This window comes from Siphateles boraxobius, unplaced genomic scaffold (genome assembly GCF_051911475.1).
Source record: "Siphateles boraxobius isolate OS27281-9 unplaced genomic scaffold, OSU_SipBor_1 18, whole genome shotgun sequence".
Taxonomy (NCBI): Eukaryota; Metazoa; Chordata; class Actinopteri; order Cypriniformes; family Leuciscidae; genus Siphateles; species Siphateles boraxobius.
The window spans coordinates 8,617,558-8,641,395 of NW_027508788.1; the positions used below are offsets into that span (position 1 = coordinate 8,617,558).

The 23,838-nt window shown below is 39.4% G+C and overlaps 1 protein-coding gene across 3 annotated transcripts; it reads left to right on the forward strand.

The window, feature by feature from the left end:
- The first annotated feature begins 117 nt into the window (after positions 1-117).
- On the forward strand, positions 118-23,679 carry supt6h (SPT6 homolog, histone chaperone and transcription elongation factor). Of its 3 annotated transcripts, none has more exons than XM_077233251.1 (37): positions 118-257; positions 978-1,088; positions 1,188-1,352; positions 2,055-2,128; positions 2,247-2,427; positions 2,528-2,609; positions 2,740-2,995; positions 3,084-3,185; positions 3,269-3,382; positions 4,101-4,190; positions 4,291-4,433; positions 4,516-4,664; positions 4,748-4,858; positions 5,161-5,290; positions 5,433-5,583; positions 5,938-6,092; positions 6,206-6,398; positions 6,496-6,635; positions 6,832-6,949; positions 7,052-7,128; positions 7,215-7,350; positions 9,086-9,223; positions 17,376-17,543; positions 17,678-17,805; positions 17,908-18,115; positions 18,280-18,427; positions 18,571-18,713; positions 18,815-18,955; positions 19,100-19,295; positions 19,378-19,616; positions 20,256-20,369; positions 20,499-20,623; positions 20,701-20,813; positions 20,896-20,970; positions 21,084-21,262; positions 21,355-21,551; positions 22,303-23,679. In XM_077233251.1, exons 2-37 carry the CDS (start codon positions 989-991, stop codon positions 22,490-22,492), a joined length of 5,169 nt encoding a protein of 1,722 aa, XP_077089366.1. In that variant the 5' UTR covers positions 118-257; positions 978-988; the 3' UTR covers positions 22,493-23,679. The 3 variants fall into 3 exon arrangements, with proteins under 3 accessions (XP_077089366.1, XP_077089367.1, XP_077089368.1); XM_077233252.1 differs by having other exon boundaries at positions 127-497; XM_077233253.1 differs by having other exon boundaries at positions 127-257; positions 1,191-1,352.
- The last annotated feature ends 159 nt before the right edge of the window (positions 23,680-23,838 follow it).

A 23,838-nucleotide genomic window follows, 5' to 3' on the forward strand; every position in this document is an offset into this window, starting at 1 on the left:
ATATTTAAATTATAACTTTTAAAAAATGACAATCGCATTTGGCTTATGCCATAAACGATCACAACGATATCTATTTAATGTCAGAAAATGTATTTATCCTGACCGGAAGTTAAATTTGTGTTTACCGGAACGAGAATCCCGACAGTAACCCTCAGTCGTTTTTTGTTGTCACTAGCAAGCGTCTTCTATACTGACGCTTCGTTCTTCACCTCGTCGCATATTTTCAAGTCTTTAATCGAGCTTCCTCGCAAGGGAAAGTAAGTGCTCGATGTTTAGTTTCAGTCAGGTGTTTTTAAAAGCGCCTTATAATTCCTGGGTTTGTTTTTCTGATCGCACAGGTTAGCTGTTAGCATGTGGGCCTTGATCTTCTCTCAGCATCGCGGACAGTCGTTACATGATTATTTTTAAAAAAAGAAAGAAAAAAAGAACATATCGTTTACCGTTTACGCTTGATTCATTGCTATCTTTCAGGGTATTGCTTAATAGGTATAAACTTGGTAATTATGCGTCCCATATTCTTTGGCTAAGCTAAATTATCTGTCTGGTTAGTTGCATGGATATCAAGTTCATCTCGATATGCTTTTTGGCCTGGATTTACTAAATTCATATCCAAATGTTATGTCTTAACATATTTAACATAATCATTAGGTTACCTTATAAAACAAAGTGCTGTTTTGAATTTACTAGTGCAATAATAATCAATTTAAGCCACTAGTGAAGATTATATGTCATTCGATCCAGTCAGTCTTTTGTTTACTGCTGCAAGTGATGTCAGATTTGATGTATGACCTTTAAACTGTTTTATTATTTTTAAATAGACGTTTACTGGTTATGACAGAGGTCTTATCATAAAATATTGTTCCAATTCAACATTTAATGCTTTAATACTACCAATACCCCAAACCCATTGAATGCTATACCATATTTGTCACTGATCCCTGGTTTAAAAAAAAAATCCTGTTTGGATTTTCACATAGGCCCTGTGAACATGTCTGACTTCATCGAGAGCGAGGCTGAGGAGTCGGAGGAGGAGTTCGAGGAGAAAGACCTGAAGCCCAAAAAGACACAGAGATTTATGGAAGATGATGGTAAGATGTTTCCTACTTAAAGCCACATCCAGGGCAGGATTACTACCAAAAACCACATTTTAGTTTGCTGCTGTTTAATTAATTGCTTCATTGCTCCAGAAGAGGAAGAGGAAGAAGAGAATACTGAAGATCAGGATGAGCATGGAAACCTGAGAGGACTTATCGATGATGGAGACGTGGAGGAGGAAGAAGTGGCAGAAGCGCCAAGTGGGAAAGAGGACAGTGACTCTGGTGAAGAGGTCCGTCATCGCCGCAGGAAACGAAGTAGGTTACTCTGATGAAGCCACATTAGTAAATCCTGCTGTATTTTTGTGTTTTGTCAGTTCATTAGTGATTATTAGGGCTGTGACAGTGGCAGTTTTTTACCACCACGGCGGTTGGGGGGTGTGTGTAATATATCTATTAAATACATTCTGAAATATAATAATAATAATAAACGAGGCTCAAAACGATCCATTTCGTAACAAACATGCATTTTTATTTTATTTGTACACACTAAAGCCTGTAAAGCATTGAAATAAATATCAGTAATTAATATTAACTTAATATAATAAAGTTAAATATTTAAAATACATTTGTTTTATATTTCCACTCAAAGACGCGTGATATAGCTTAAGCCTACCGCTTTGAGAGGGATGTGGGACACGAGCAGGAAAGAAACCATCTCTTTTCTAACATCTTCATGTTTTTTACTTGTTGCAAAAGGCCTGAAAAGCAAATTTTATCCTCCACAAGGGCAAGACATTTAAGCTATGTTTTATTTTGCACTGCCAAGGAAAGCGAAGTAAAATCACCCGTGCGTGTGAAACGCGCTTTACAAATAAACTTGACGCACCTTACCAAGTCTAATAAGTACAAACTGTGTAAAAAATGAAGAATGAAATAAAAAATTAAATATTGTTTTCTATATTGGTTTTCAATTTAGCTCAACCTTAGTTCTCATTAAAGAGTGTGTGTATCTGTCAGGTTATGATGACTATCTGGATGATGATGATCTGGACCTCATTGAGGAGAATTTAGGAGTGAAAGTGAAGAGGAGGGTGAGTCACCAAAGTTTCTGCCTGTTCTTGATTGAAAGTTTTTCACTAATTTAACTGATACCAGTTAACCACTTTTGAGTTAAAATTTGAATTCATAAAAAAACGTGTGTGTGTTCAGAAAAAGAAGTACTCCCGTGTAAAAACCATGGATGATGAGGGGGAAGATGATGAGAAAGACATGATCGCTGATGAGATCTTCACTGGGGATGGAGACGGAGATGGAGAGGTGGAGGAAGGAGAGGCTGTGGACACACTTCACCCAAGAGATGATGAAGAGGAGGAAGATGATGAGGAATCTGGTAGAAAAGACATTTACTCGATTCATCATGGATTTTAATTCTTGCAGTACTATTCTGTGGAATTTTAGGGATGTTCTGTTTTTTTCTTCAATCTTTGCAGACATTGATGATTTCATTGTGGATGATGATGGACAGCCCATCACTAAAAAGAAGGGAAAGAAATTCTCTGGCTATACTGATGCGTAAGTTCTGTAAACAGTGTTTTGATTATGTAAATTTAGACTTCCCTCCTTGGTATGATGGATTAAATCCCTGGCATTCAACCATATGACTTTCTTATCCCTAGCGTTACTCTCTTTTCTGACATTCTAGTGCTTTGCAAGAAGCTCAAGAGATTTTCGGGGGTGATTTTGACTTTGCTGAGTTCGACACTGAGGCGTATGATCATGCAGAAGAGGAAGAGGAGGATCAGGATGATGAGTCATGGGATCGACCGAAGAAGCAGACCAAGAGAAGAGTTGGCCGGCGTAGCATCTTTGAGATCTATGAGCCCAGTGAGCTGGAGAGCAGCCACATGACCGATCAGGACAATGAGATCCGCTCTACAGACATGCCAGAAAGATTCCAGGTCTGGATCAGCATTAGGCTGTGTATAAAAGTGTTTCCTTTCATGGGTGAGAATAAGGATCTTTTTATAACCTTATTGTTATTTGCAGTTGAGGGCCATCCCGGTAAAGCCTGCTGAAGATGATGAGCTGGAGGAAGAAGCTGAATGGATTTACAGGAATGCCTTCTCTACACCAACCATCTCCATGCAGGTAGGAATTGAATGTTTGTATATCATGAATTTTATATCATCGCACTAAGCTAACTTCTATGCTTATTTTGTTTTGCACTGTAGGAGAGCACAGACTACCTGGATCGTGGGACAACCACTAATTTCAGCAGAAAGGGCCCCAGTACTATTGCTAAAATCAAAGAAGCCCTGAACTTTATGAGGAATCAACATTTTGAGGTATAGTCATGGGGGAAAATAGGGTGTATTAGAGCCGTGACACACAAAGCCGTCGGTCGGCCATCGGTGAACGTCTGTCCAGCTAATTTTTGTAGTTTTTTTTCTCACGTCAGTGGCAGTTTGCCCCATTCAGCATGTTGAATTGGCGTCAGGTGATCTGTGAGAGAGATCACTCTGATTGGCTGTTCAGTTTAGCTAGTCAGTGTACGAAAATAAAAGCAAAAGTGATGAAAGGGAGCAAAGAAGTCAAGACGGCACTGACAAAAGGCTGTTCTAATTTGACCTCATCATACCTGAGTGTTCCATTATGCAAATATTTTCATAACAACATGAGCCACCTGGAATAAAGAAAGTGATCAATGATTGTTATTCAAAATAAGCTAGCGCTGCTTTGTTTACGGTTTGGATGTCTGCGGTCCTAGTTTTGGTTTCTCTGTTTGAATGACAAGTATACACACTTGATACCTGTTGTTATTTCCTTACACGGACGCAGGTGCAGAATGCACATGCTAGTTGCCAGTTGCCTGTGTTCAAGCACAGATTTTTGTTCCAGATGCAGCTGACGCAAGGAAGCACTAGTCGGCACAGTCGACTTTGCACAGTAGGCTTTAGTCGCCGCTAGTTCTTTAAAGTCGGCTTAGTGTGTCACTGCCTTTAAACCTACTTGATAGACAGATCATCTGGCATTAACTTGTCCCTTCTCTCTTCCATCCTACAGGTTCCCTTCATTGCATTCTATAGGAAGGAGTATGTGGAGCCAGAGCTGAACATTAATGATCTGTGGAAGGTGTGGCAGTGGGATGAGAAGGTAAGGGCCCAATCGAAATGTTCTCAGAATGCATTGTGGTTGCTGCTTTTTGTTTTAATTTAGCAGTTAAATGTGTCTGTTTATGCTGTCCTCTCTTCAGTGGACCCAGCTTAAGACCAGAAAGCAGAACCTGACACGTCTTTTCCGACGAATGCAGTCTTATCAATTTGAGCAGATCTCAGCTGACCCTGACAAACCACTGGCTGACTCGACTCGTCCCCTAGACACTGCTGATATGGAGAGGTATGAGTAGTACCAACCTAACAAACCTTTTAACATATTATGCCGTGTCCACAGCAATCACTTGTTTCTTCTGCTTTGACAGACTGAAAGATGTCCAGTCTCTTGATGAGCTGGGAGACGTCTACAACCACTTCCTTCTCTACTATGGCCGAGATATTCCTAAGATGCAGAATGCAACCAAGGTCAACAAAAAGAAACTGAAGAAGATCAAGGAAGTGTCAGAGGAAGATGGTACAGCAGTGTTTTCATTGAAGGAGCCAGTTATGATGTTCAACCATGCATTAGACTAACACCTGTTTTTTTTGTTCTGCTAGGGGAAGACCCAGAGGTGGAAGAGGAAGAGGAAGAAGAGGAGCAGAAAGGGCCAGATCTGAAACAAGCCTCCCGTAGAGATATGTACAGCATCTGCCAGAGCGCAGGCCTTGGTGTGTACATCCTGAAAATATAAAGAAGACTTAACAATAAATGTATTTTATTGTTATTATTTAACAATAAAAAAAATCCCTGACTTACTGCAAAAATAAGTGTGTATATATAATTAGTTTTTAACAAATGTAAAGCGACATATTTTATGTGTCAGAAATATGTTATATAATATGATAGAATTATGTTAATTGAGGAAAAAAGTTAAGGTATTATTTTAATTTGATGTAATTATATGCATATTATATAATGACAATGCAACTCCTTGAAAGTTATGAATTCATACACGCTTTGTTTTTATTAGATGGTCTTGCCAAGAAGTTTGGTCTGACCCCAGAGCAGTTTGGAGAAAACTTGCGAGACAGTTATCAGAGGCACGAAACAGAGCAGTTCCCTGCAGAGCCTTTGGAGCTGGCCAAGGACTATGTGTGCAGGTAATGGATCAATGAAAACTTGACATTTTATCTTATTAAAAAAAAATTCTGTGATACTCAAGTCTTTTACCCACTGCTTTCTGAATAAGTTTGCAATTTACATATTTATTCATAAATCATACATTTATTCATGTTTTCATAGCCAATTTAGCACCCCGGAGGCTGTTCTGGAAGGCGCTCGCTACATGGTGGCCATGCAGATTGCCCGTGAACCGCTGGTCAGGCACGTGCTCAGACAGACCTTCCAGGAGAGGGCCAAGATTAACATCAAGCCAACTAAGAAGGGAAAGAAGGTTGGTACTTAAGATTTACTGACCTACCTTATATTATGCAGAAAGTATCAGTTTTCTACCATAATTTTATTAACGGTTGTATTTTTGTTTATCTTTACTCTTTTGCTTAACCATATTCGTCAAGGAAAGGGTATTAGCAAAATAGCAACTTTCCCATCCAAGCAGAGTTCTGTTGTGGTAGAGCTTTAGCTAGAATGAATTCTGTTGATGCATGTAGGTATTGTTATTGCTTTGCTAAAGTGTTACCGTAGTGAACTCCTATTCAAACCCAGACTGAACTGATGTGCCAGTGATTGCATTGTTTGCTCTTTTGTCAGTAATTCCACATCAGCTAATGTCTGTCATGTTTTCCAGGATGTGGATGAAGCGCACTATGCTTATTCCTTCAAGTACCTGAAGAACAAGCCTGTGAAAGAGCTCAGTGGAGATCAGTTCTTGAAGATGTGCCTGGCTGAGGAGGAAGGCCTGCTCGCCATAGACATCTGCATTGACCTTGTGGGAGTCAAAGGGTATAGATGTGTCCTGAAAATTTTAGCTTGATTAAAAACCTGGAAACAATTCATGTGTTGTTAGGGATTATATACAAGAGGTACTAAGACGGGTTTTTTTGTCATCTTTACAGGTATGGAGATCAGACATACTTTGATGAGATCAAGCAGTTCTACTACAGGGATGAGTTCAGTCACCAGGTGCAGGAATGGAACAAGCAGAGAACGCTTGCCATTGAACGTTCCCTTCAGCAGTTCCTGTATCCACAGATGGCCAAGGAACTGAAAAATAAGCTTATTGCTGAAGCCAAGGACAATATTGTTAAGGTGCCACATTGACATTTCCTTTAAAAGCTACCCAACAGTTTCTGTGCTGAGTTGTGGCCTAAAACATTGATTTGTGTTTCTTGTGTCTGTGGTAAAGTCTTGCTGCAAGAAGCTGTATAACTGCCTGAAGGTGGCTCCTTATCGGCCTGATCAGCAGGTAGAGGAGGACGATGACCTTATGGATGAGTCACAAGGAAAGGGTATCCGTGTACTCGGGGTGGCCTTTGCTACTGGCAGGTACATATTTGTACTAAGTGAGGGAATACTTCACTTGATTTTAAATAGAGATGCATCAGCACCATATCGGTTATTGGCAAATATTTGGTATTTAATTTGCATTAAGGTTCACTAATTCTCGCTCAAAGTGAATCACACTTCAATGAATAACACTAATCATTTAATAATTTGTTACTATGTTCTTGTGTTTCTATAGAGACACACCAGTTTTCTGTTCCCTCATTAATGGTGAAGGAGAGGTTGTGGACTTCCTCAGGCTACCTTATTTCCTTAAGAGGAGAAATGCATGGAGAGAGGATGAAAGAGAGAAAAAGGTGAAGAAACAGAAGCCCTGCAAACCATTTACTAATTACCATTTATTAACTCGAGTTGATTTCAGTATCGTGACTTTTAAAACATATGTTGTGTTTCCATAGCTTCAAGACATTGAAAACCTCAAGAAATTCCTCCTTAGTAAGAAGCCACATGTTGTTGCAGTTGCTGGGGAGAATCGGTATGCTTCTTGTTGCTCCTTTTGTTTTAAAAATGCCATACATTTTTATTGGGCTGCATGTTAATCCTGTTTCTGGAAATGTGTAGTGATGCTCATATGGTGTTGGAGGACATCAAGCGCACCATCAGTGAGCTGGAGCAGGACTCCTCTCTGCCTGCGGTGGGAGTGGAGCTGGTGGACAACGAGCTGGCTATGCTTTATATGAACAGCAAGAAGTCTGAGGTCAGTGCAGTGTCATAAAAACCAGGGTACCCGCGGGTCTTAAAAGCATTGAAAATGTTTTAAATTTGATAATATCAAATTAAGGCCTTAAAAGCCTTGAATTTGGTATACAAAGTCTTGGATTTCGTTACAAAGGTCTTAAATATTATTTTGCTCATACCGTAGCAAAATGAACTGTTACTAATGTAGGCTAATTCAAAATTCATGCAGCGTTGAGTGAACCTCGCGCTCCACGTCATAGCAGAAAAAGCGATAGCGTGCGCACTCGTTACTATGGTTACTAGGCAAGTCAGGTACAGAACAAGATAGTAACCTAGCCTAGTTTGTCGTCTGAAATGGGAAAGTGTCGGTTTAATCCGCTGAGGCCACAAATGACAGAATTCAATAATTTAAACCCCAAATCAGAGGTTTTCTGTTAAAAGAACATATTTTCTTCCCGGTCTTTTCAATAGTATTTGGCAACCATGCGCGCGCTTCTCTTTACACTGTTGAAGAAGCGTGGATGATCAGAAAACACAGACAAGCTGGAGTTCAGCGATCTTCATTTGAGATTTTCTACTTAAAGTGTCTTTCAGTCGGTCTGTGTTCTGTCACGAGCCGCTTGTGCTGTTTGTGCGACCAAATCTGCGATCTAAATGCAGGCTGATATCCAGCAGTGTTTTTAATATTGATCATATTATACGTGCAAGAATGAAATGTTTCCTGAATATCCATTCGATTTCAAATGTGACATTGATTTTATACAACAGTAAAAAAAAAAAGGTAACATTAAGTGATGTACTACATTTAAAACAGCATTGTCAGGCTTATTGCTCTATTTTGAAACGAAATATGTGGCTTCGAAGGAATCGTGAGATTCAACGAATGAATGACTCAAAGACTCACTGATAAAGATAGCGAGTTACCGCCACCTACTGGCGATTTTAATGTTTTTTAACATTGCATATTTAATGAACATTGTTTTATTATAAAGGTAAAAAAATGAAATGGAAAAATTGATTAAAGGGGGCAAATATTGTCATTTAATGGAAAAGTTGTGACTGCAGTCTAAGTGTAAGAGAGGGGGTTCCAGGGGGTACAGCACTTTAAAAAATGGGAGAACCACGGAACTTAGGAAAAGGGATATATATGTAGAACTGCACAAGTGCTACTGCTAAAGAGTGCAATGTCAAACATTTCTCATAAGCTTAATTGAATTGGCCTAGAGTGAATAATTATAACATTTTCTGTCTAAAGACTACATATAAAATACCAAAAGTAAAGTAACTGTCAACTAAAACTATAAAAAACAGAATGACTCAAACGGGATTAAAACCAATAAGCATTTTCGTCTGAAGATGAAGACTGACTAAATCAAAAATGGCTGCCAAAATTAACACTTGCCTACACACGTGTGCGCTACAACACTGTTGTGTATGTATATGACTGATATTTTAAATAAAATGTTTTATTTGATTCAAGTAGCCTACTTGTACATAATTATTTTCTAGGGTTTAAAATGTATACAGATTTGACATTTTCCCCTCATACTTCTGTCGGAATGGGTACAAGGTTGGCATTGAATTTCATTCGAAATGGTTTTAAAAAGGTCTTAAAAAGCCCTGAATTTAAGTTGGAGGATCCTGGGGGTACCCTGACATTTTTTTTTTTTACAGATAAATCATTGTTGAAGGCTCTATCCCTTTAATACCTTTAAAGGCTCTAATGTTTCTTTCACATGCTGCTCTTCTTATAGGCGGACTTCAGAGACTACCCACCTCTGCTTCGGCAAGCTGTGTCTGTGGCTCGCAAGATTCAGGACCCCCTAGTGGAGTTTGCCCAAGTCTGCAGCACCGATGAGGACATTCTGTGTTTGAAACTGCATCCCCTACAGGTACCAGCCCATTCTTTCATCTAATGCAGAGGTGGGCAAACTTTATAGACCAGAGGGTCACATCAAGTTTTTCTAACCAATTGATGGGCCGCATACTAAATCATGATGAAATAACTTTTATTTACACTGGAGGTATGCATGTAAAATATATTACCTGACAGAAATGTGTCGCGTTTATCAACAATTCTTATTTAATATCTATTATTGAGTCAAATTTACAACAGATATAATCTCATGTGCACTGCTATTACTATTTACATATCAATTATCATAAAACTGTCTTATTAAACCTGAGGAGAACCTTAGTATTTGTCTTTCCAAGACATGGTTATTAAAGTGTTAATGTGAGCATTGAGCCTGGTCCCCTCTCCTTGCAAGGGTGTCAAAGTCTGGAGTGATCTTTGATGTAGAGATCCTCAGGATAGCTGACAAGTGGCTATTTGTTATATTTGATCTACTGTGGGATTTGTTGTAGTTCGTGACTGAGAAGGTTTGTTCTCACACATATGTGGATCAAAATAAAATGCAATACTTTCTCGGCATATTAGACAAACCGCCTTCTGTCCGATACTGGGGAAGAAGTAGCCTATGTTGCTGTCCATTCTTTGTTGAAAACGCGACATTCAGACACTTTTCTAAGAATATTTTAAACTTATGTGTGAAAGGGTTAAAGTTCCCGAGTGCATTCTAATAATTCTACAGTAGTAGGCCTGCCTAACTGTACTGCGTGCTATAATACCATCTAGTGGCGTTCGCTTATATTGCATCAAATTAGTAATTATGAACCAAAACCAATACTCAAGTGTAATATTTATTTTAAACTCCCTTGTTTGTTTTTTTTTACATTTCTATGTAGTTTTTAGGGCTGTAGTCAACCAATGAAATCCTTAGTCGACCAAAGTCCTGTCCTGCGCAACCATTAGTCGACTAAAAAAAAAAAAAAGACACGATGTTTTGCATTTTGATTGAACATTTATTAAACAATTGTCATAGAGCATTTATAAAACAACAACGAAAAAGCATCAATAATGCATAAAACTATAATAATAATACAATTCTTTGAAAATTAAGTGATTTTTTTTTAACTGCAAAGTGAGGAGCTCTAGTCTATAGCGACAGTCACAATCGCGCACCTGACCACACGCTACAAAAAATATAACTGCTTCTGCCAAATAATGAAAAATCCTAACAAAAGCTCTCGTTTATACAGGCTGTATTTTCTATGGGTTAAATTTTGTCCAGCCGATCTAGGCGTTTTAAAACAAACACACAAAAAACCCAAATAGCCTAAAAAACAATCCTAATAATAATAGCTGTAGCCTATAGTAGGAAGGCATATAGGTTTATTTTCGTTTTGTTACATTATTTAGACTATTTTCAAACGCGTCAAGTGTACAAATAAAAACAAAAACATAAGAAAACACAATCTTATCTATTGAGTCAGCATAATAAAGCTGTTACAGATCTGCAGGCCTAGTCCACCTTTTTTATGTTGTGGGCCAAAAACACTAACATGTGCACATTCTTGGGTAAAAGACAGCTCCTCGACTTGTTAACAATAAATCCTGCTTTGGAAAATATGCACTCTGCAGGGGTGGAGGTTGCAGGGATGCAGCCAGACAAAAGATTTCGTGGACATTTTGTCACATATAGCGCCTAAAAACGCGTAGAAAACGCTAGGGCGCGCTGTGTTCTCCTTTTTCCAAAGCGCTAGGGCGGTCGCGTTTCGGAGTCGTCTGTGCTAAGCACAACCATCAGCTGCGCTCTCCGTTACAGCAAGGAAAACGCTTGCGGCATTCTGAAAAGTTGAGATGTTTTTATCTCGATGCGGTGCGGACACGCTTGGAAAAAACGAGCGCATCGCACCATGACTGCGTCGCTTCCATTATGAGCGCGCCTACATTTGAAATAACGAACTTGAGCGCCCAAAAGACGCGATGTGTGAAAAGGCCCTAAAGCCAAAACAAGCAGGGTTCTAACTGAATGAATACAGCAAAACTACCTATATTGCTTACTGAGTGCGAAGCAGCAGTGGAGCCAGCCACTGGTGCGGTTCCCGAGTGTTCCACGTGGTGCGCTAAACTGTGGCGCTGTTACAAAATAGCCTAAATTAAAGCATTTAAAGTTGGGGATAAAACATATGCTAATTATTTTTAGAATACAGTAATATATAACTACTTATAAAGGATTAAATATCAAGGAGTAAATAAATGAAAATTTCTTTCTATTGGTAAAAAAAAAAAAATACAACTGTTCGACCAATGAGAATGTCAGTCGACCAAGACGGCATCGACCGATTAGTCGACTAAACGACTAAAGTTGACCGCCCTTGTAGTTTTTAATGTATTTTTATTTCAGTTTAATTTTAGTACTTCTTTTAGATTCTGGTTCTTACCAAACATTTATTTTATGTTCTTTTTTAAGGTCCCGTATGGTTAGGGATGCTCCGATTGATCGGACGCCGATCATGATCGGCCGATATTGGCTAAAAATAGATTGATCGCCGAACCCCAAAAGCGCCGATCAAAAAAGCCGATCACGTGACGTAAATTACTCGCGCGACTTTTTCCCACCTGCATGCGTGGCGCACGGGCACACAACAGCAGAGTGGAGCTTGGCAGTGGCAACATGAGTTCTCCTTCACCGGAACTAATAGGGAGTCTCCCAACGGATTGAAGCACGCGTTCGAGTGAAGACCGCGCGAGCCACAACAGAACGCGGTATTTGCGCCGCTGATCGCTGCGGCAACGAGCACTTTGATCATTTGATTAAAAAAAAACATTTCAGCGCTAGATCGCCTCTTATTTAACTAATGAACAAAATGAATGCTCTGAGTTAACTGGAGATGTTTTTATTTATTTGAATTGGTACATTCGTGCCGCGAGATGTTTCAAAAGTGGTGGTGGCATTTTATTTTTTTTGTTCTGACGTAGTTGGTTCCTCAACTACATCAGATTCAGATTATTTTATTTAATGCCATGTCAGCATTCAAAGCTATTTTCATGGCAAAAATTCAATTATAAAAATACAAATATCATATAAATACAATAAAACAAAACAAATATAACCAGGAAGTCATTTTATACAATATATATTTTAAAAAATCCAAAACCTTTTCAGGCATAATCTCATTAAATATGTCCTTTAATGAAGTAACTTCATAAAAGAGCATTCTGCTCAACTACATCAGACGTTCATATTAATAACAGAAAAAAAGCCAGTTTTGGTGTAACAAGTTGTATATTTTGTTGCCAATTAGTAAATGTAGTGGGTGTATTAAGAGGCTACAATTTCCAAATATGCCTAAGTGTAACTCGATCCCCTCCCATTAGGCTGATCTGATGTGGGTTGGTCTGGCTGACCCCTCTTTGTTTGGAATAATTTAATGTTACTCTGCCTTATTTGGGAAAGCTGGCCTACAGTAGCCTTAAGACATCTCATTTTCTAAATACAATTAAATAAACACATTTCTACAAATGGTGCAAACTCTGCTAGATTATAGATAAAAGATTCCCATTCCCCTGCCATTCTGTGATCGGCAGTGATCGGCAATCGGCAGATCATGATTTTGGTGATCGGTAATCGGTGATCGGCCCCAAAAATGCTGATCGGAGCATCTCTAAGTATGGTTCATTCTCAGAGATATTGGGATCTTAATGGGACTCCATGTGCAAATTGTTGAACTTTACCAATTTTCAATGGTTGCAATTGCAAACCAAATATGGGTAACTTTTCAAACAGCTGATACTTATTGTATTTGAGGAGGAATGTCTGAAGAACATATGTTAAAACTAGAAATGTCTTCTATCAAAACAACTGCATAGAACATACCAATTTCATATAAACATATTTCAGTGCCAAACATACACTGAAACGGTCCAGTTGAGGCACAATAATTTGCTCTCAATAGTTTATTCATAAGATTCTATATTTGAATCATTCTTAGGGAAAATTGGAAGAAGGGATTTTGTTTATTTTTACTGAATCTGATGAGCATGAAAAGTGTCCTTTGGCATATAATGCAACAAAGATTGCTAAAGTCAACAGGTTTTACTAATAGACCTATCAATCTCTGTGTAAAAATAAATTAATGATGCTGCAATACATTTATAAATAAAGTTAATACAAATAAATTGTCTAGCTAAAGTTAGTTTTGATTGATTCACTTCCATCGCAACGATCATTAGTTATTACCTTCTAACAGAAAACCCTTAATGTGATCCGGCCAAACATTTGGACAAAACAGTGCCTGGTGGCTCGAGAATGCAAACAATGTAGGCTACAAGGTACAAGCCTTGAAATGATTTGAATACAGAATTTTTTATCGTTTCCAGCGTAGCCACGTGAACCAGAATTATCCCGACAATTATTATCCCGATACGGCCTGAATACGGTGGACTGCGGTAAACCTCGGGATAAACAGAGAGACTAATATTAGCGTAGACGGCATCCTTATGATGTAACAAGAACATCAGGATTAATGGGAAGTGTTCCCGGTTCCTGCTGACCTAATATATGCAGTCTATAATGTGTTGTGTATGCTAGGTCAAAGAGATGTGTTTTTAGTCTAGATTTGAACTGACAGAGTGTGTTTGCTTCCCGGAAAATGTTAGGAAGACTGTTCCAAAGTTTTGGTGCTAAATAGGAAAAGGATTTACCGCCAGCAGTCGATTTTGATATTCTAGGTATTATCAACTGGCTGGAATTTTGAGATCGCAATAGATTTGATGGACTATAATGCGTTAAGAGCTCGCTCAAGTACTGGGGAGCTAAACCATTTAGTGCTTTGTAAGTAATCAGCAATATTTAAAAATGTGTATGATGTTTAAAAGGGACCCAATGCAGTGTTGACAGAACCGGGCTAATATGGTCATACATCCTGGTTCTGGTAAGAACTATAGCTGCTGCATTTTGGACCAGCTGTAGTTTGTTTATTAAGCGTGCAGGGCAACCACCTATAATAGCATTACAATAATCTAGCCTTGATGTCATGAACGCATAAACTAACTGTTCCGTATTTGTCATTGAGAGCATATGATGTAATTTATATATATTTTTAAAATGGAAAAATAGAGATACTAGACATGTGACCTTCAAATGAAAGATTGGTTTCAAAGAGCACTCGGTTCCTAACCGACGACGAAGACTTGACAGAGCAGCCATCAAGTGTTAGAAAGTATTCTAGGTTAGTATGTGAGGAAGTGTTTTGTTCAATAATTAGAATCTCTTTTTTCAGAATTAAGACAGAAAAGGTAGATTTGAGATCGGCCTGTAATTTACTAATTTTGTAGGACCAAGTTTTTTTTAACAAGCGGTTTAATCATAGCCAGCTTAAGTTTTTGGTACGTATCCTAATGAAAAAGATGAATTAATGATATTAAGGAGAGGATCTATGACCTCTGGAAGCATCTCTTTCAATAGCTTAGTCGGTATAGGGTCTAACGATGATGATATCTAGGTGAAAGAGTCTCTCTATGTGATGGGATTTATCTGACCTAGCTAGCAGACGGTCGGGTTAGCCAGTCTGTCTGCTTCCTGACCTGAGCCCCAGATTGTCATGTTTGAGCTCTAAGACTATGTGACATTACTTGAGGGAAGAGCAGCACTATCCCTTTTCAACAGGTCAGGTCTGCCCCAAAAACTTTTCCAATTGTCTATGAATTCTATATTATTTTTCGGACACCACTTAGACAGCCAGCCATTGAGTGAGGACCTTCTACTAAGTATCTCATCACTCCTGCGAACAGGAAGGGGGCCAGAGCAAATTCCAGTGCGTGACATCGTACTTGCGAGTTCACACACCTCTTTAACGTTAATTTTGGTGTTCTCCGACTGGCGAAGTCGAACAGCATTAGTGCCGACGTGAATAATAATCTTAAAGAATTTACTATTGGCATTAGCCAGCACTTTTAAATTTGCTTTGATGTCAGGCGCTCTGGGTCCCGGCAAACATGTGACTATGGTGGCTGGTGTCTCCATTTTCACGTTCAGTGTAAGAAATCGCCAATAACTAGGGCACTTTCAACAGGATTCTCAGTGGGTGTTTCACTGAGAGGGGAGAACCTGTTTAATGTTGTTTTCGGAAAGGTAGAGCAGTGTTTTGTCCCGCGACTACAGTGTCTCACGGTCGCCCAGTTGCCCTGCTGCACGGCTCTACAGCCGGAACCGGACAATGTACAGAGTTCACTAAGCTAGTCGCATCCAAAGCAGTATCTAAAGCCCTTGCACTCTTACTATCCTCGATTAAAGTTTGGATGCGTGTCTCTAGTTCTGAAATCTTCTCCGTCAGCCTGACTGTCTCCCTGCATTTATCACATGTAAATCCTTCAATGCTGACAGAGAATGCTATACTATACATGTGACACGACGTACAAGTGACAATAACAGGAGAAGACATTATTTACAGTGTGTGTTGACTGATTCTACTTACCTTAGTTGCTTGATAGACTCGTTAATAGGGGGGTGTAACGATACACAAAATTGACGGTTCGGTTTTCCCACGGTTTTGACGTCTCGGTTCGATTCGGTTCGGTTTAGAAAGCTAAAATTGCTTTTTTTTAAACAGTGGTTTAATGAAAAAATTGTCTTTGTCTATAAATTAATTCAGTTACAATTAAACGTTTCACAAGGATTTTAAAAAAATCGGCTAAATCTGTAAACTATATAGGGAGCCGCACATTACTATAACATTAAAGGTTGTAGCCTAGACTTTTAACCTAAATTCAGATGCTATTTATTTTTTAGATATAATAATCAACACACAACACATTGTATGAAAACATGTAAACTGAGCATAAGGCAGTTTTTGCATTAACTTCTGTTTTTACTCTAATTTATTGAAATATAATACTTTACACAGTTGTCATTTTCATGAAAGATATTTTAAACATACATTAAATAATCAAGATATCATTAACAGGTTAAGTGAAATATAATATATAGGCTAACATGGTGCATTTATTTAGTGCATTTATTTAGTGCAAGAGTTCATTTATAGAAACCAAAGTTGTGGAAACTGAATCACTTGCCTGTTGAGGTAAATATAATGCTAGTGACAAGCTATGAGGTTTTATTGACGTCTTTCCGCTGCTGAAACACTGATTGAGCGATTACACGAGTTATGATGCCTTTCAGTCAGTATACTGCATCTGTCAACATACCTTCAGGTGTCCATTCTGTAACTGAGGAAGAGATGATCACATTTACCCGCACGCCGCGCTGCCGCTTGAAATGAGGAGCTTAGTAGGCCTACAGCGATCTGTCACGCCACAGCAAAGAGTGCCAAAACGCCATTTATTGTTTGAATTTCGTGATCAAATAGACAGAATTTGAAAGATTACACCTTGCTTATTATCTAAAGTAACAAAACACGGAGCTTGTTATTTGGTGTTAATGGTGGTTAGGCTAAAAACTGAATTCGTTGTGTACTGTACACATAAGACATGAGGTCCATTGAGTCGGGCTGGGCGGGGCCGGGGTAGCAGGGGGCGGGGGGGGGGGGCGTGTTCGGTACGCAATGAGAGTATCGCGATTCGAATCGTGTTTTCTCTATCGCGGTTTTTCGGTTCGGTTCGAATATCGTTACACCCCTACTCGTTAACGCGCGAGCGAGAAAAAAAGACCATGCAAGGATGGCAGGTTAACAGGTTAGCGAGATACTAGCGTGTTGTGCTTGCGATAATGATTTAGATAAAAGCTAGCGATGTCAGATTAATGTGATAGGCAATATTAGACCATTTCTAATGTATGTTGATGAATAAGTTAAATTTAGCAAATAAGAACAGCAAGGAATGATAGTAAATAGAGATTCAAACAGAAAACTACACGGAGCTTACAGACGCAGACCAGCAGCAAGGCAGACAGGAGCAATCAATCATACAGCAGCAATCGATCAAGGTAGTGGATCCACAAAATAGTGGATTACACAGTCTTTATCCATGGCATTTAATATTTTGGCTTTCATCACTATTTATGCAAGTCTTTCTTCAGATATTTTTTAAAAACAAAATAAAAAATTTGATTTTGGGGCTTCTGGTTGAATTGACACAGAATCACCCTATATATAGATTTTTCTTTAATCTTTTTCATCAGGTTTGAGATGAAGGCTATTTGTGAATCAATTCTCATGTATTATCATTTAAATGTTATTCAGGAGCATGTAGTGAAAGAGGAACTGCTGGGCGCTCTCTACTGTGAGTTTATAAACCGGGTAAACGAGGTTGGTGTGGATGTGAACCGTGCCATTGCTCACCCTTACACCCAGAGCCTTGTCCAGTATATCTGTGGCCTTGGATCTAGGAAAGGCTCACACCTGCTCAAGGTGAGACTTACTCAAAAATCTCTATTCTCACTTTTGGTATTCACGCTGTTCTCTATTTGTCTAGCTAATGGGTTAAGATTTTTTGCTGGAAGTAAATGTTTAACTCTCCTCTGCACCTTTCCAATGTTCCTCAGATTCTTAAACAGAACAACACTAGGTTAGAGAACCGTACCCAGTTGGTCACAATGTGCCATATGGGACCAAAAGTCTTTATAAACTGTGCTGGCTTTATCAAGATCGACACTGCCTCTCTTGGTGACAGGTAAGATGCTAAACATAATGTTTGTGATTGACCACCAGCTCACTCTGAATTATGCTGCATACTGCCAGACGAGATGAAAATAATTCTTCTTTCACTCTGCAGCACTGACTCGTACATTGAGGTTCTGGACGGTTCCCGAGTGCACCCTGAAACATATGAGTGGGCACGTAAAATGGCAGTGGATGCTCTAGAGTACGACGAGTCGGCAGAAGATGCCAACCCAGCCGGAGCGCTAGAGGAGATCCTTGAGAACCCAGAGAGACTGAAGGACCTGGATCTGGATGCCTTTGCTGAGGAGTTGGAGAGACAGGTGAGCTTTGATCTTAATTTTGGATAGTATGCTTTTGTTTGTTCTGTTAGCAGGTGCATTTATCCAAAGCGAAAATCGAGGAATACAGCAGAAGCTGTTCAACCATATACTTGACTGAACTAAACCTTTTTCCTGTAACCATATAATGTTTTTCTTTCTTTCAGGGTTATGGCAATAAGGGAATTACGCTGTATGACATCCGAGCGGAGCTCAGTTGTAGATATAAAGATTTGAGAGCCCCTTACAGACCTCCCAACACTGAAGAGGTTTATAACATGCTTACCAAGGAGACGCCTGAGACCTTCTATATTGGTAAATACTACCTGAACATTTTCATCATAGAGTGATATATAATTATAAACCTACAGATTTACATATTTTATAGTGTTCTTTGATGTTTGTGGTCTCTGTACTGATACTGTTGGAAATATGATTGAATCTTATTGCACATATAGGTAAACTCATCACCTGTGTGGTGACTGGCATCGCTCACAGAAGGCCACAGGGTGAGAGTTACGACCAGGCCATTCGTAATGATGAGACGGGACTCTGGCAGTGTCCCTTTTGCCAGCAGGACAACTTTCCTGAGCTCAGTGAGGTAGGAATATTTTCTGTGACCTTTCAATGGAATATGATCATGGAAATTTTAGCTTTTGCACCTTTTGCCAAATGCTCAGGTCATGATGTTGTTTTTCTCAGGTTTGGAATCACTTTGACAGCGGCTCCTGTCCTGGTCAAGCCATCGGAGTGAGAACCAGGTTAGATAACGCCGTCATGGGCTTTATCCCAACCAAGTTTCTTAGTGACAAGGTGGTCAAACACCCTGAGGAGAGGGTCAAGGTGAGCTAATCTCATATTTCCTTTCTTTACTTTATCTGTCATTCATTTATATGCAATATACATTAAATATGTCTCCCTACAAAAGTTCTCGAAGTCTGAATCTCCTTTTGACATACATACTTATGCCTGGATCTCCACTTATAGGTTGGCATGACTGTGCACTGCCGCATCATGAAGATTGACATTGAAAAGTTCAATGTGGACCTCACTTGTAGAACATCTGATCTGAGCGACAAGAACAATGAATGGAAGCTTCCCAAAGACACCTACTATGATTTTGATGCTGAGACAGATGATGTCAAACAGGAAGAGGAACTTAAGAAGAAACAGCAGAGAACCAGTTAGTATTGACAATCTCTTTTTGAGAGTATTTACCATATTCTTAAGTGATGCAGGTATGACTTTCGTTTTCTTTTCACTAGCTTACATTAAGCGTGTGATCGCTCACCCATCCTTCCACAACATCAATTTCAAACAAGCGGAGAAGATGATGGAATCCATGGACCAGGGTGACGTAGTTATTCGACCCAGCAGTAAAGGGGAGAACCACCTGACGGTCACGTGGAAGGTGGCTGATGGGATCTATCAGCATGTGGATGTGCGTGAGGAGGGTAAAGAGAATGCCTTCAGCCTTGGACATACTCTCTGGATCAACAATGAGGTGAGCTGTTGCTACATCTCGCGCATACATCACCTTTGAAAAGTTTGGGGTCTCAACTAGATTTTCAGGTACAGAAATAGTAAACAAATGTAAAATATCTGTATAAATATAGATTAACCCTTATTAAAGTTATTCATTCAAGAGCCATGAGGTGTTTTTTCTCCCTGTCTGTTGTTTGAATCTAATTTAAAGTGACAGCAGCCTAATATTCCTGCTGCTGTCTGTTTTTATGAGTTGCACGGATCCAACACACTGTTACACATGCATTTTATTTCTCACGCATTTGTTCATTTAAGACTTGACCAACTATGTGTACGATAATACTCGACAAGACTAATTGTGAATAATTTTGTGTGAAAATGTTTGTTCAAGTTCAGGAAGAAGTGAAAGTAACTTTTTTTTGTGGAAACTTATACATTGGTTTCAGGATTATTTGATACATTGAAAGCTCAAAAGAACAGAAAACATTTGTAATATTATAAACGTCATTATTGCCACTTCTGATAATTATACTGCATCCTTGCTAAATAAAAGTATACTTTTTTTTTTTTTTACCCCGAACTTTTGAACTATAGTGGAGAAGCACAATTCGTTCATGCAGTATATCTGAAATCTAATGGTAGTGGTGGTTATCTGCAGGAATTTGAGGATCTAGATGAAATAACAGCCAGATATGTCCAGCCCATGGCTGCGTTTGCACGAGATCTGCTCGGCCACAAGTACTTCCACGACTGCAATGGAGGTGATAGGAAGGTATGTTATAATTCTGAGGAACTACAATTTTTCTGTTTTCTTCATTTTTATTTATACTATGAAATCTGTATATCCTCTGCAAATTGTAAATAAGGAGTTGTGCATTTATCCTTTCTTGCATTTGTACAGAAAATGGAGGAGTTTCTCATAAGGTCCAAGAAAGAGAAGCCGACATTCATCCCCTACTACGTTTCAGCTTGTAGAGACCTACCGGGCAAATTTCTCCTGGGTTACCAGCCTAGGGGGAAGCCGAGGTAACGCTCACTACCCAACTAGAACAGAGCACTAGACATGTCACTTTTTTTAATAGCGCTTTGCTTTTGTTTTGCAGGATAGAATATGTAACCATCACTCCGGATGGCTTTAGGTATCGGTCTCAGGTATTCTCTACGGTCAATGGTCTCTTCCGCTGGTTCAAGGACCACTACCAGGATCCTGTGCCAGGTTAGTATTCTCTATCTAAACCCCAGCTCTGGCCTAGCATCATTATTATTCCTTTTAATGCAATTGTGTTGTCTTTCTAAAGGTGTTACACCATCCAGCAGCAGAACGCGAACACCAGCATCCGTGAACGCCACACCTGCCAACATTAACATTGCGGGTATGTCAGACATGCTGACTTCTCACCTGAAAACAACAGGGCTTTTTAAAGCTTCTCAAATGATTCTTCTCATAAATGTATTTTAAAACAAATACCTGTCCCCTTGCTCTCAGACTTGACTCGAGCCGTCAACGCTCTTCCACGAAACATGACATCCCAGATGTTCAACGCCATAGCGGCAGTTACAGGGCAGGGCCAGAATCCCAACACAACGCCGGCCCAGTGGGCCTCCAGTCAGTATGGTTACAGCGGCGGCAGCAGTGGAGGAGGAGGTGGCAGCAGCAGCGCTTATGTACGAGACCTGCACCTATTTGCTGCTTTATCCTACTGAGTCAAAACAGAGCATGCTAATATTTAATATTCTTTCCTTTCCATATTTTCAAGGTATTCGCAACGCCCCAGCAGCCAATGGCCACACCCTTGATGACGCCCAGCTACTCTTACACCACACCTGGCCAACAGCAGGCCATGACCACGCCCCAGTATCCCAGCAGTACACCACAGTCCTCACACGGACACCATCAGCATTCGTCCTCCACTCCATCGTCCTCTTCATCTAGAGTGCGGACGCCACAGCCCAAGTGAGTGCTACTGCTTTCTTCAATACACAGAACCATATTAGCCACAAGTTTCTTACACAAAGTTTCTTTCATGGAGATGTGTTCTAATCTCTCTTCCATCGCACTTCAAAGAAAATTGGCCAACTAATAAGATTCAGGTTTTGTCACATGACCAGAGCTGCTGCTTTTACTTGCAACTACAAGTTTGTGGTGCTCACGATGAGTATTTGGCTAAGTGACAGTGAATGACAGAGAAAGAATCTGGAACCGGCTCTCTTGTCTCCGTACTCTTGTATTTGGTGTGGTTTAATAAACACCATACCGAATACAAAAATCCAAATAGCATTTGAAAGCGTTAATACTGTTCAACTGTTCGAATACTGTTTTGAATCAAAGTTACGCAATCCTTTGTGTACCAGATTAACTATATTTCTGCATTTCCATAAGCACCATCTACTGTCAGAGTATGAATTAGCCTTTTATTTAAGCCTGTGACGTTTTTTACGCATTGGGAATTTAATTTCAATAGGAATCCGCGTGTTCTGGGTTTCCCACACAGATTTTGCTAATTTTTAAGTTTGTCACGTCAATTTGCTGTGCTGACCAACAGAAAGCGGCTTGGTTTGAAAAAGACTTCTGTGTGAGCAGTGCTTCATACATTGCTATGAAATTGACAATGGGCTTTTCACAAGATTTTTTTCACTCCTTTTTAGTGTGTAATTATATTAATATGGGGTACTATGTACTAAAACTCCATCTGTGTTCCCTGCAGGACAAGTTCCCACACTGCCGTGGATTGGGGTAAGATGGCTGAACAGTGGCTTCAGGAGAAAGAAGCTGAGCGGCGAAAGCAAAAGACACCCCGCATGACACCCCGACCTTCGCCCAGTCCCATGATCGAAAGCACGCCCATGTCCATCGCCGGAGACGCCACTCCCCTCTTGGATGAGATGGACCGATAGGAGGAGAGAAGGGAGGGTTTTAAAATATAAAACCCAATCCATCCACGTCCCATCTCTCACCCTACGTTTTGCTCTTTCGCTGCTAGAAGTATTTCTTTGAGTCATTCAGAGCTACTGATTCAATTACAAACACTTGAAACATTGACAAACCTATTTAGGAAATGGACCTACAATATAAGTTTGTCACAAGGGTTTTCTTTTCTTTTTAAGTGTGTGCAAAATGCACCCCCTTTTTCATTTTGTTTTTTAACTAAATTTGAAAAGAAAGGCTTAAAGCATGAGACGCTGCATGATTGTGCCCATGGGAATTGGTATTCAATTCATCGTAAGATCATTAGTTCAGGCCCACTCAGAGAGCTTTTCTTTTTGTATCTGGCTTAAACATCTAAATAAAACCCTGTTTCAGTATGAACCAGAGCGCTGTAATGATTTATAATCTGTGTTCTGTTGAGTTGTTACACAAAACTCTGAGAATAAAGCACTCAAGAGATTTGAAAAGCTATTTAGCTACAGGTTTATCTACTCTAAAATGAAGTATGTGACTTCAAAAGACATCTTGTAAATGCCATGTTTTTGTGGACCATTACAGTGATCAAAACGTATGCATTTTAAATTCTGAACTTTGAAAAATGATGTTTTTAAGGTTTGCTGAACCCATTAATTTTGCTGTTCATTTTTGAAGCTACAGAGTCAGATGTCACTGCTAATAATGTACTTATACAAGTAAACTGAACTATTGTGCTATAAGGTATTGAGCTTTTTCAGTTTGGATGCTGTTTGTGTGTATGTGAATGCATCTTTGCTGGCCATACTTCCTGAAGGTGTTTGCACACATGTTGTTTGCTTTCTGTCGTCTTTCCTTTATTATACAATCCTATGTATCACTATAGACAAAAAAAGTGTGACATTTAAGCAAAGAGAACTTTATGAACAGGCTCCTTATACTGTGACAATATTTTCACATGCCAAACAGTTATTTGTATTATGACTTACCAACCCCCACAACCCATTTAGTGAATCGTCCAAGCCCTGGGAAGAGTTTCTGACCTGATCATGTGTTCTTTTAGCACTGAGGCTGCACAATGCCTTTGGGTCAGGAAGTGAGCTCTAAGTGTCTGTTCTGTTCAGTGTATTTCACTGCTGGCATCAATTTCATTTCTTTCTTTGATAAAGTTGTCAAAATTAAACTTCTGATTCGAGTGTTTTTATTTAAGTAGTTGATTTCTTATCCCTCTATACTGATTTCAGTTAGTAAAGAAGAGGTTTGTGTTTGTTTTCAAGCTTCAGACCTTAGATAGTTCATTTCAGGCAGCTGTGATTTTAACATGGCGTAGGAGGTGGCATTA